This window comes from Condylura cristata, unplaced genomic scaffold (assembly GCF_000260355.1).
Source record: "Condylura cristata isolate star-nosed mole 26May11 unplaced genomic scaffold, ConCri1.0 scaffold00030, whole genome shotgun sequence".
NCBI lineage: Eukaryota > Metazoa > Chordata > Mammalia > Eulipotyphla > Talpidae > Condylura > Condylura cristata.
Genome location: NW_004567131.1, coordinates 26,088,482 through 26,100,298, shown reverse-complemented (window position 1 = coordinate 26,100,298; position 11,817 = coordinate 26,088,482). Strand labels below are relative to the sequence as shown.

General features: G+C 39.8%; 2 protein-coding genes across 3 annotated transcripts in view; one reads left to right on the top strand and one right to left on the bottom strand.

The window, feature by feature from the left end:
* Positions 1 to 91, bottom strand: part of PDSS1 (prenyl (decaprenyl) diphosphate synthase, subunit 1) — a 24,949-nt gene extending 24,858 nt beyond the window's left edge. The window contains 1 exon segment of the mRNA XM_004691324.1: positions 3 to 91. Coding sequence (XP_004691381.1) covers positions 3 to 91 — 89 coding nt within the window.
* A 152-nt stretch (positions 92 to 243) lies between these two features.
* Positions 244 to 11,817, top strand: part of LOC105854239 (selenoprotein O) — a 23,092-nt gene continuing 11,518 nt past the window's right edge. For both annotated transcript variants that reach the window (XM_012731431.1, XM_012731432.1), the window contains exons 1-10: positions 244 to 742; positions 4,591 to 4,709; positions 5,308 to 5,436; positions 6,744 to 6,808; positions 6,896 to 6,952; positions 7,042 to 7,140; positions 7,317 to 7,384; positions 8,907 to 8,994; positions 10,386 to 10,455; positions 11,571 to 11,643. In XM_012731431.1, coding sequence (XP_012586885.1) covers positions 496 to 742; positions 4,591 to 4,709; positions 5,308 to 5,436; positions 6,744 to 6,808; positions 6,896 to 6,952; positions 7,042 to 7,140; positions 7,317 to 7,384; positions 8,907 to 8,994; positions 10,386 to 10,455; positions 11,571 to 11,643 — 1,015 coding nt within the window. In that variant the 5' untranslated portion in view covers positions 244 to 495. The remainder of the gene's footprint in view (positions 743 to 4,590; positions 4,710 to 5,307; positions 5,437 to 6,743; positions 6,809 to 6,895; positions 6,953 to 7,041; positions 7,141 to 7,316; positions 7,385 to 8,906; positions 8,995 to 10,385; positions 10,456 to 11,570; positions 11,644 to 11,817) is intronic.

Below are 11,817 nucleotides of genomic sequence, written 5' to 3'. Positions count from 1 at the left end.
GCCCCGCAAGGCCGGGGGAGCCAGACCCCGGGCTCCGCGCCGCCGGCCTCCAGGAGCAGCTCCGCCGCCACCGCCACCAGCACGAGGCCATGGTCCGACTCTGAAAGTCGCGGCGGGGCGGCAGCTCCGCCTCTGACCCGGCAGTCCTTCTCCCGAGACCCGGAGCCGGAAACCTGGCACAGGAAGCGCTCCAGCCCCACCCGGGGCGCCTCTGCTCGCTGCTTCCCGGGGCTGGCGGTCGGCGCGCTCTCGGGGTGGCCGTGCCGAACCTAGTGGTTCCCCGGCGAGCCCCGGGAGACAGCGGAAAGGGTCGCGGCGGCTGGGCCGTCCTGGCCCGAGCGACGGACTCTCCCGGCCCTTCCCTGCCCGTTTTGAGCGCGCCCCTCCAGCAGCTGCGTGCCTTGGGGTACCAGCTGTCAGCAAGATTCAACACCCGGCGTCGGACTTGAGCCACTAACTCTTTTGTTCTGCGTTTTTTTCCCTATAGGCAGAGATATGCCTCAAAGAATAGGGTTCCGATTGTGCTGCCTAATCCCGAGGCTTCGGTTTCTGCACTTGGTTCTCTTGGGTGTGACCAGCCACGTCGTCGCGGGCTGCTTTTTGCGACCGGACCTAGAAGGAAGTGGCATCCTTTTACACCTTTCCAGTAACGAGTCAAACTCCGATCAGGGCTATTGTGAAAGAGAAGCTAGCGTAGCCTCGTCTCTCAGCTTTTGGACTCTCTCCTCTGAACATCTTCTAGGTATACTGTGCATAATTTGGTAGTCTTCCTTACATCTGCATATGCGATTTCCATCCTTGGGTGTCCGGAGCTTTAAGATTTGGTGACGTGGAAGCTGCTCGGTCTTCAACTCGGGATACTGGAGAATGCACAGGGTTGAAACCCAGTATGGGTTACTTTTCACTTTAGCTCTGTAAATCTCATCTACTTTTCTTATGGTAACGGGAGATTACTTATTTACAGCAGAAATGCCTGAAACGACTAGTCATTCAACACTTGGCATTCAGGGAGAGCCAGTGAAAGAAAGTGTAAGCCCTTTAGAGATACAAAAAGAGAAGAAACTTAGGCTGTCCTCAAGACATTCACTCTTAGGAAATAGACCAGCAGTTAGGCAACTGCAATTGTCAAGAGGTTTTTTCTTCGAAACCATGGTTTCTGCTTTAAAGAGTGAAAGAATTCCTTAGCACATTATTGTGATATTTTGTTTTAAAAGTGTTTTTTTTACTCAATAAAAGCATAGAATACGCATTAAAAAAACATAAGCCAGTTTCATGAGTTTCCTCACCCCTCCCCACCCCTCTTCTTGAAGAATATGTAAAAACATGTTAGGTACTTTACAGATAATGGGTGTTAATATGCACCTAGAGATGATTTTTTTAATATAAATTTGGTTTATATATTAAGAAATATGCAAGGGTGAATTTGCCAAAGTAAGCACTATTATTTGTGTAGTAACCCTATGACTTAGATGCTATCATTTGCCCTTGTTCAGAAGGGAAATTGCGGTTTAGAAGAATTGAACATCTTGTCCAAGCTCATACAATTACAGCACAGCTCTGCCCAGTTGTGCCGGGCTATTTTCATTTAGGACTTGTTTATACAGACTAGAGCAAAACTTTAGCCTCTTCAAAGACATAATCTGGCAAGGCTGAGTGAAAAAAAACATCAAATTCATGGAGGCGTCCCAACATTACATGGTATTGCTAAACTGTGATGAACTAACTTGCACGAGCATGAGTGGAGGAAGCTGAAAGTATTGTAAGATCTGTGTAGTAACTATGGAGAACAGACCCACTTGGACACGCGCTAGACATGATCATGGTCTTTTTAACTACACTTCGGCAAAAGAATGAACTTAAAAGGTGGAATCTTAATTGTTAGCAGTTTCAAAGTTGCATTTCAACACTGGAGAGTTGACTTCACTTATGACACATTCTATGTGTTATTACACTGTTAAAATGATACAGTGTCAATTTCAAACCACATTTTACATCCAGGGAGAGAGTATACATATATATATGATGCGGTATACATATTCCCTGTGTGTTGGTTCATAATACTCTGTGAAACTTACTCTGATCTTAATAAATGAACAATGAATTAGCAAAGCTACTATGATAAGAACATTTACTGAGAGAAAAGGTTCAAATATAGTTGCACTGAAGGGTTAGCAATTTTTGTGAATTTCATATCCTTTGATAAATCTGAATTCTATATCATTTAATTTTGGAATTGCTGATAGCTCTTTGAAGGTAATCATAAAGGGTTAGCATATATTTGGAATTTTCCCTGGGGTTTTTGGTTTATGACTGTTTAGTTGGTTAAAGTGTAACAAGAGTGAGGGTTGGTTTAATCTGAAACAGCCTTTTTTTTTGTTCCATGGCCACTGGTCATATTTATGGACATATAGCAACTGCCTTAGCAAAATATGTGCTAATTAGTACAAAAATCCTAGCTACTAGTGGATCATTATACAATGCCCAGGCTCTAGTAAAATGGGGCATTGGAAAAGAAAGTGTATTAATTATAGAATTCATTCTGTTTCTGTACAGAGGCTCTTTGAGAAAAAAGAAAATACACTGTTGGAACTCATAATCTCATGCTAGGTTTTCTATGGAAATCACCTGGGTCTTGGTCATTAACCATTTGTTTCCTCATAGTACTACTTTATTCACCATGTACTTAAGGGGATAAACCTGGGGGTTTTAAACTCACGTGGGGTAGATACAAAAATACTCTTATTTCTGTTAGAATTGACGTTTAATTAACTTTAGATGGAATAAGTAGGTGTATCAAACAGTTGAACAATTTGGCATGATGCCACCTTTCTCCACTGATTCATAATATTATATAGGTAATTTTAATATGTGGGCTCTTTTTGCTTTTTACTGATCTTTGTTTCTATTTTTGGAGGACAATATTTTTAATTATTGTGTTCTTGTAAATTTAACTATAAATAGTCTTCCCATTTCTCTCTCAAAATTTTTGTGTATTTTTCCAGAGTTACTGTAAATTTGCCCCTTAAAAAAAAAACTCACTGGACTTTGATTAGACTTTATTTTGTTTACTAAATAATTTGGTGACTCCACTATCATAGCAATATAACCTCTATCAAGAAACATAGGTTTTGTCTTCCTTTTTTTCTTGTGTTTTTAGGAATAAACTGTGCTATCATTCAGTTAATTGTGATTTTTCTGAAGAGCAGGAAAAATGATTGTCTACATTTTTTGGTTGGGTTCCATTGAATTGGTTAGTACTATAATTCCAGTAGTCATACATCAACAGACTACATAAATATGGCAGTTGTCCCCAAATACCTGTTACCTGGATAGAATTTTACTATAAATTGTCTTCCCATTTCTCTCTAAAAATATTTGTGTATTTTCCCAGAATTACTCTAAATTTGCTCCTTAAAATAAAAAAACTCACTGGGCTTTGTTTGAACCTCTTTTGTTTACTAAAATAATTGGTGGCTTCAGTATCATAGCAATATAATCTCTATCAAGAAACATGTTTGTAAGGTGGTAGCATTTATGCTGCCAGCAGCCTCATTTACCTCTGGCTTCCTGGTAGCATCATTTCTTCCTTAGGCTTGTGATGTTACGTTCACTCTGGTCCCTAAGTGCACAAATCTGCTAATGTCGCTTTTAAGAGGAGGCATCAAGTCACTGAGCCTGAAATGAAAAGTAACTAAGAACTATGACCTGGAAAACCAGGTGTAGATATGCTCACCATTCCAGTATCCTGACAAACTTAAAGACTAAAATGAAGGAAGCTGTGAATGGATCTGCTTTATTGAAAGCAGCAAGACTAGCAAAAATACTAGAAAGGACTATGAGAAACTTTTTTTTAAAAGATTTTTTTTTAATTTATGCATACAAGAAGTGGGGTACAGGTCAGAGGTGGGGTGTGTGTGAGAGGATTCACCACAGACACAGTGGAGAACAGAACAGGCAGACTGACTGAAATACACTGCTGAGGGGAACAGGAGGTGGGTTAGGAGAGGTCCCCTGTGCCAAGTGGGTCATCTTCCCTGGCCGGGAATCAAACTCGTCCTGCAGTGGTTGCGGATCTCTTCATGGTGCTGCACTTTATCCCTTTGCACCACCTGGGAGGGCCCAAAGAAACTTATAATGCCCTGGATTGAAGACCTGACACAAAAGGGTATCCCTGGGCTGCATCTTGGTCACACCAAAGGAAGAGTTTGCACAGTGACAAAAGCTGCTAACAACGTGTTTTCTTTCCTGTTAAGTGGCCCATGACTGCACTGTAATGTGGATCACATCTGTTATATATTATTTATAAGTATGTTGCTCATTCTGTTGGTCTCCTGTGAATGAAGCTTCTTTGAAGATATGGTATATGTCTTCTTTTAAACTTTTCCATTTCCCTTCCTCTTAGACAGTTGCATCTATAGTAGTTTATGAAAATAGTTGCAAATGGTAAAGTTGCCTTCAGATAACAGTATGAAGGAAATGATAGCTGAATTTTATTTACTTGAAGAACCAGAATCTTTCTAAGGATTATTAATGTTGGATAGGCAACACAAATGAGAGCATTAAGAAGACTTCTTTTTTTTTTAAAATCAGCTGTGTGGCCAGTTGATCCTGTTAAAGAGAACTATGTTCGTAAAGTGAACAACTGTATTTTTTCAGTTGCCTTCCCTACGCCTTTCAAATCAAGAGCTCGTCTTGTAGCAGTTTCAAAGGTTAGGATTTATCTTTTCAGAACACAAATACTTCAATTTTTGCTAAAATTTTATTAATTTTAATGTTAATATTACTAGTCTTGATAAATTACTTTTTTAAAAAAAAATACAGGTACTTGGAGAATTTTACTCTTAGAAATTACTTTCTAATGCTTATTCTTGGATCCTAGTACTCACTTTCTTAAAGCTATACTTAAAGGGAAATGCACTTTAATGGGAACAAAAAAGGGCAAAGAAATTGAATTCTCATCTTAGACAATTTTGACTGTTGGTTTCTAATACGAAATCATTCTCATAATGCAGATGAATTTGGCATAAAATTAGGACATTTATTTTTTGCTAGTTCTTTAAAAGCATATGTGCTAGGAAAAATATTAAAGCTATTTTACTGTGGTATCACAGAAATACATAAAAATTTTAGATCTAGTAGAGCTGGTTTTCTCAAATAACATGAATAATCATAGAAAGCTTGGTACATCTCATGAAAAAGTATAAAAGTGTATTTTGGCAGAGGCTTATTATTTTAATTTTCTTCTATTGAGCCCTTTAAAAGTTATTAAAGGATTAAGTGTGTAAGAATATTTTGTTTCTGTCTCAGGAAGTTCTAGAAGGTATTTTGGACCTTGATTTATCTGTCTCAGAAACAGATGATTTTCTCCAGCTTGTAAGTGGTGAAAAGATATTATTTGGATCCATTCCATTGGCTCACAGATACGGTGGCCACCAGGTAAGAGAAACATCCACATTACTATCCTTAAGCAAATAAAAAACTTGGTGAAAATGCTTTCTCAGTAGAGAAGTTATTCTGGGTTAACTTCTTCAGTTTTAGCATATTGAGACGTTAACAAGACCTTCCTAGAAGAGGATGTAGTGGTCAAGATATTTATAAATTAGCGGCTGTGATTTGCTATGATAAAACTGTAGCCTAAATTTTTAAAAATGAAACTGGGGCATTACAAAGGTAAAATCTCTGTGATTTATTACTCATGAAGTTTTGGCAAGAGATTTGGGTAAAGTAAAGGGGTGCAATGTGTCAATATGAAAGCCTCGGAGGGAAAATTAGATTATAATTTTGCTAAGACATCTATAGAGCAAAGTTTTAGAACTGCTGGAGAGAAATAAGAAGTAAGTGGGAGTGTTATATATGTTCAAGCAATTAATAAGGCATGTTCTTGAAATAAGGCAAGATCGTGAAGAAAGTTTAGGGTGTGGTTATCATGATAAATGGCACCTGTTCCTTTTCATATTGCTAATTCTCATGGGAGGTGTAAACAGGTTTCAGTCACATTTGGAGAGTGGTAGGGGTAAAGGTTAGTAGTTAGAGAATTTACAAGACCAGAAAGGACTTTATTCTTCTGGAAAATCGAAACTTTCTGATGAAACAAACATCTGGGTGAAGAGAGATGTCTAAGTTAGCGAAAAGAGGAAAAGGCTGGTGATAAATAGTTACTCTCTCTTGAGTGCTTGTGTATGTGAGACATAGTATAGGCATTTTGCACATTCATTTTATAGTAACCTGACAAGGCTTATGCCATTGTGCAGAAATGAAAGATCAGTATCAATGAGATTAAATAACCCAAACTTTCACAGCTACTCAGTGGCATAACAGTATTGAAATAAACGTGTACAGATTTTAACAGAAAAAAAAAAAAAGAAAATAGTTGTGCTAGTTCAAAAGCAGTATTTTCTAGTATATGTGTTCCTGACTTCATGTTGCATAAATATAATGTAAACAGAGCTTCTTGTAATAAATTTTCCCATTATATTCTATGATTAAATAGATCTAAGTATTCTCTTTCCAGCAAATTTCACTTAAGGTAAAAGAAGAAATTAGTTATATATATATATTAATTATATATAAATGCATGTATTTTAAAATAAGTTGTACTGATTTAATTTTATTTTAACCTATATTTAAACTATGGATTATTGTAATTCTAAAATGCAGTACCCACTTTCAATTTTGACAAAAGCCCTGAGCTGTACCAGCTGTGAAGGCCAATAAACCTGAATAGTTTCCTTTTTCCCTATTAGTTTGGAATATGGGCAGATCAGCTTGGGGATGGAAGAGCCCATCTAATTGGAGTTTACACGAACAGGTACACATCTCTTCCTGGATAATCACCCTTCTGCTAAATATTAACATGAATCTTTTAATGCTTTTTTTGTTTGTTTTTTTTTTAAAGGCAGGGTGAGAAGTGGGAGCTCCAATTAAAAGGCTCAGGAAAGACCCCATACTCCCGGTATAGTTTCTTACTTCTCCCCATCATTTGCATAAAATTTGATGCTGTCCTAAGTATACCCGGAGTTTAAAAACTCATATTTTCCACAGAAATGGTGATGGCAGAGCTGTACTTCGCTCTTCAGTGAGAGAATTTTTGTGCAGCGAGGCGATGCACTATCTTGGGATTCCAACGAGCAGAACTGCCAGGTAATTCCCTCCTTGAGGCTGCCTTGGAGGACGGGAGCATGTCATCTCCGGAGACCTGGGGAACCTGAGAAGATAAATTTCTCACAGCGTGATTTTCATGGTTCCTTACAGCTCTAGGCCCTACACTAGCATGCTAGCCAAGTGTAACTGTGATGTTTGGTTCTCTTCCGTTTCAGTCTGGTTGTAAGTGATGACGAAGTGTGGCGAGACCAGTTCTACAATGGAAACCCTGCGAAAGAACGAGGTAAGAGTGTTTCGGACACTCGCGTGAAATGGGGGCCACAGCAGACGCTGCGGCCCCGGGCTCTTTTGTATGTGTCGGTTCCATGTCCTTACATGCTTGCTCCATGCACTTCAGACAGTGCGCGCGGTCGGGGAGGTGACGTAAAGCCCGCGGACAGCGGGTAGAATGTCGCTGGCGAGGACACTACAGCTCATACTCGCTTCCCAGGAGGACCACGTAGACCTCTCCTCAGAACCCGCTTGTTCTTACTTTACCTTCAGTATGTTCAGTGAGATGCCCCCTCAACTCTCGGGAGGTTACGAATAAGGACTTAGAAGGGGAAAAGTGCGTGTGCCACAGAGCATCAGTGAGAGGGAGGGCAGAAGTGGGGCCCACGGGGGAGCTTGGGACCTGAAAAGCACGAATGAAATATTTTGCTGCCTAGAAAGCAGAGCTCCTGAGGACTGTGGGCACCCTTCAGCTCTCCTGGGTCCTGCGAGCCCCACTGAGTCACAGGGTGGCAGGTTTCTACTGACGTTCATGGTAATTCACCAAGGGCATATTTTTTATTCTTTATACTTAGTGCATATTTTTTAAAAAAGATTTATTTATTTATGCATTTCAGAACTGGGGTACAGGCCAGACGTGCAGGGGCAGTGAGAGGATTCACCAGAGAGCGTGGGGGAGCAGAACAGGCAGATCTACAAAGTACACTGCTGAGGGGACAGTGGGCGGGTCAGGAGAGGTCTACTAGTACCATGGGGGTCACCGCTGGGGCGGGGCTCAAACTCATGCTGCAGTGGCTTTAGCTTCTCAGTGCTGTGCTTTAACCCGCTGCACCAGGGAGGGCCCAGTGCATAATTTTTTAAGTGACTATTTTGATAAGATTTTTTTTTCTTCCCCAAGATTTATTTATTTATGCATACAGAACTGGGGTGCAGGCCAGAGGTACAGGGACTGAGAGGATTCACCAGAGAGAGTGGGGAGCAGAAAAGGTGGATCTACTGAAATACACTGCTGAGGGGGGCAGCAGGTAGAACAGGAGAGGTCTGCTGAGCCATGTGGGTCAGCTCCCTGGCTAGGGATGGAACTGATGCTGCAGATAGCTTCATAGTGCTGAGGCTTAAAACCCTTGTATCACTGGGGAGGCCCTGAAGTTAAATTTCAATTAGTGACACAAATGGAGGGCACCTGCCATAGAAATGCATCATTCATCTCTCTTTCAGGACAAGGTATGGGAAGAAGGTCACAGTTGATGTGACACAAAAGGTATCATGTAGTCAAACCCCTTCAGCAGGAACCTGAAGTTTGTAGTCTTTTGCTGCATCGGAACCTTGGTGTTTCCAGAAGTGTGTTGTAGTTCTAACATTCTGATTCTGATTCTTAAGGAAAGAGAAGTAGCCTTGACCCTTTGCAGGGTGTAAATTTTTTGTTTTCTGGTAATTTTTATTTATTTATTTAAATAATTTCATTTTTATGAGAAGCACATGCTATATTTACGTTGTTTAAAATACCTATGCTAAAGTAAATGTTTCTTTTTTAGGGGCAGTAGTTCTGCGAGTTGCAAAATCTTGGTTTAGAATTGGATCATTAGAAATTTTGGCACATCATGGTGAACTTGATTTACTAAGGTTAGAAAGTGTCCTTTTTTAAAATGATAGAAGACAGTTAAACATTATTTATGTACTTTATTGTTTATGTACCACAAAGTTGAAACCATTTTTGGTTTCCTTATCAGTAAAACAAAAAATTTCAATTAATAACTATGTTTTAAAAAAGAGTTTATTTCATTTATTTATGCATAGAAGAACTGGGGGGTGGGTTCAAGGTGGGGGATAAGACAATTCACCAGAGACAAGAGTAGGAAGCAGAACAGGTGGATCTACTGAAATACACTGCTGAGGGGAGCAGGGATGAAATAGGAGAGGTCTGCTGCACCCTATGTGTCAGCTCCTAGGCCGGGGATCAAACCCATGCTGCAGAGGCTGGTGATAGCTTGCCGGTGCGGAGACTTTAACCCCTTGTGCCACCAGGGAGGCCCTGATGTATAGTGTTGACCACCACCCTTGAAATGTCTTCGCTGGTTAACATGACATTACATTTAGTACAAACTCTAATCCATTCTCATTGTTTTCACTCCAAATTATATTTACAATCCTTAATTTTTGTTTTAAAGATTTATTTATTTATACATACAGAACTGGGGTACGGGCAGAGGTGCAGGGGCAGTGAGAGGATTCACCAGAGAGAGTGGGGAGCACAACAGGCAGATTGAGGAATTACACTGCTGAGGGGCGCAGCGGACAAGATAGAAGAGGTCTGCTATGCCATGTGGGTGACGTCCAGGGCTGGGGATCGAACTTGTACTGAAGCTGCTGTGGCCAGCTTGCAGTGCTGTGTCCTAACCTGCTGGGCTACCAGAGAGGATCCCCCCTAAATTTTTAATGGATTTTTCTTCTCCAATGCAGTCAACGTCAGTGCTTAGTTAACTAGCTGGAATAGTCTGATAGAGCAGAGAATACATAATATGATCATTATGCACCTTAAATATTTTAACTTCAAGCATTGCCACTTTTTGGTCACTTCGTTTGTGAACCCTGCATGTATAAATAATCATTTCCTGCTCTGTTATCTTTTCACTTTTTGTATATTTCAATTGTTGCATTCTCTTCCCTAATAGACTCTGTGCTCTTTGAGGTCTGGGTCTGGGTATGGGTCTTACCCTTCTCTTCTCAAGAGCTGCACAGGGTGTAGGCATGGCAGGCGCAGTAGGTGGTACCCATGGGTGTTTGTGGGCCTCATCTGAATTTATGACCTAATAAGGTGACTATACTGTGACCTTAGAAACAGCTTTTCAGTTTTGAATGACATTGAGGAAATATTTCTCTTTGGCTGTTTTGGGAGTAAAACCTTATTCCTTTAATTTTAAAACTTGTACCTTGAAAACTGAACATTTTAGGTGGTTGGATGTGGAATGCTGTCTGCTGAGGGACACTAACTGGGGTCTCCCTTTCACCTCCAGGACATTACTAGACTTCATCATACGGGAACATTTCCCCTCTGTAGATGTCGGAGAACCTAATAGATACGTGGTACGTTGTTGTTGTTTTTAAGTCAATGAGTGCGTTCTATCAGAAACTTGAAAGTGTCCAAACAGGTCTTTAAAAGAAACAAAACTTCCTTTTTTCCCCTGCCAAATCCTTTCATCAGGACTAACTTTCAATAGATTGCAGCAAGAGAGCTGCCTGCTAAATAAAGACTTAATTTTTTGTAAAGCCCAGATGTATTTGTTTCCCACCCCGCCCACCATTCCTTAGGCAGCTTTCTTGGTTCTTCCCTCCCCAAACCCTCTTCCTTTAGAAACCTCTCTTTGTCTATGAATGCCTGCCGGTGTGTAATTACTCTGCTTTGCCAATTGTAATGCCTTGTTTATACTCATGATTATGAAAATGTCCAGTATTTGTCTTTATCTTTCTGACTTGCTTTCTTGCACATACTTTCCATACTTCCTTGCTCCTTCCATTTTGCTGTGAAGGGTGACATTTCATCTCGTTATGCTGAGTCCTTACCAGTAGCCATTTAGGTTACTTCCAAACCCAGCTGTTGTAAATAGTGCAGATGACAAGGTAGGTTTTTCAAGAGAAAGGTCATGTTCTCTCTTGTCTCATTGGCCTGCCAACATTAGTGGTTACCACTTAGAGCTTTAAAAACCGAAGTTAGGAAAGGAAATCTAGAGCTTTTTGAGCATTTTGTTAGAGAAAGAAACAGTATGTAAATAAGAAGGTATTTTATTTGAAAGGCATGAAGAAGGAAAGAATAGATAATGCTATATCCTCACTGTAGATGTTATGTTTTGAGCAACACTTATAATTGTTACAGATACTGTTTTCTCACAATTAGATCTCTAAGTATTTGTATAGTAGTGTTTCTAAAGTAAACACAATGTAATAGAAAAATGTGATTTTCTGTTCTTGTGGAAACACTCTCCCTTTCCTTTTTGGATCTGGAGAAAGTCTCATTATAATACCACATCTGAAACTTTTATATTATTTCTGGGTGAATACTTCTACTTACTCGAACATTCTCTTATATGGTTAAGAGTTATTGTTTGGCCCACCTTTGAATTCTTCTCAGGTTCTCCTTGTCAGTAGACCTTAAAAAGAACACTGTTGCTGAAATTCTGAAGAATTTTTAAATTACGTTCTAGGAATTTTTTTCTATTGTGGTGTCCGAGACAGCACGACTTATTGCCTTGTGGATGTCTGTTGGTTTTGCTCATGGTAAGTTAGCCACTGATAGTTCATCCTTTTCATGGAAAAGTAGAGTTAATTTGTTAAAGTAGCAAATTTCATCTTTTGTGAATTTTTAAATATTTCTGTTGATAAGCTCTTAACATTTTTTATATAAGAATTTATATTTAGTGACAGAGTAACAATCTTTTGGAATTTAAACCG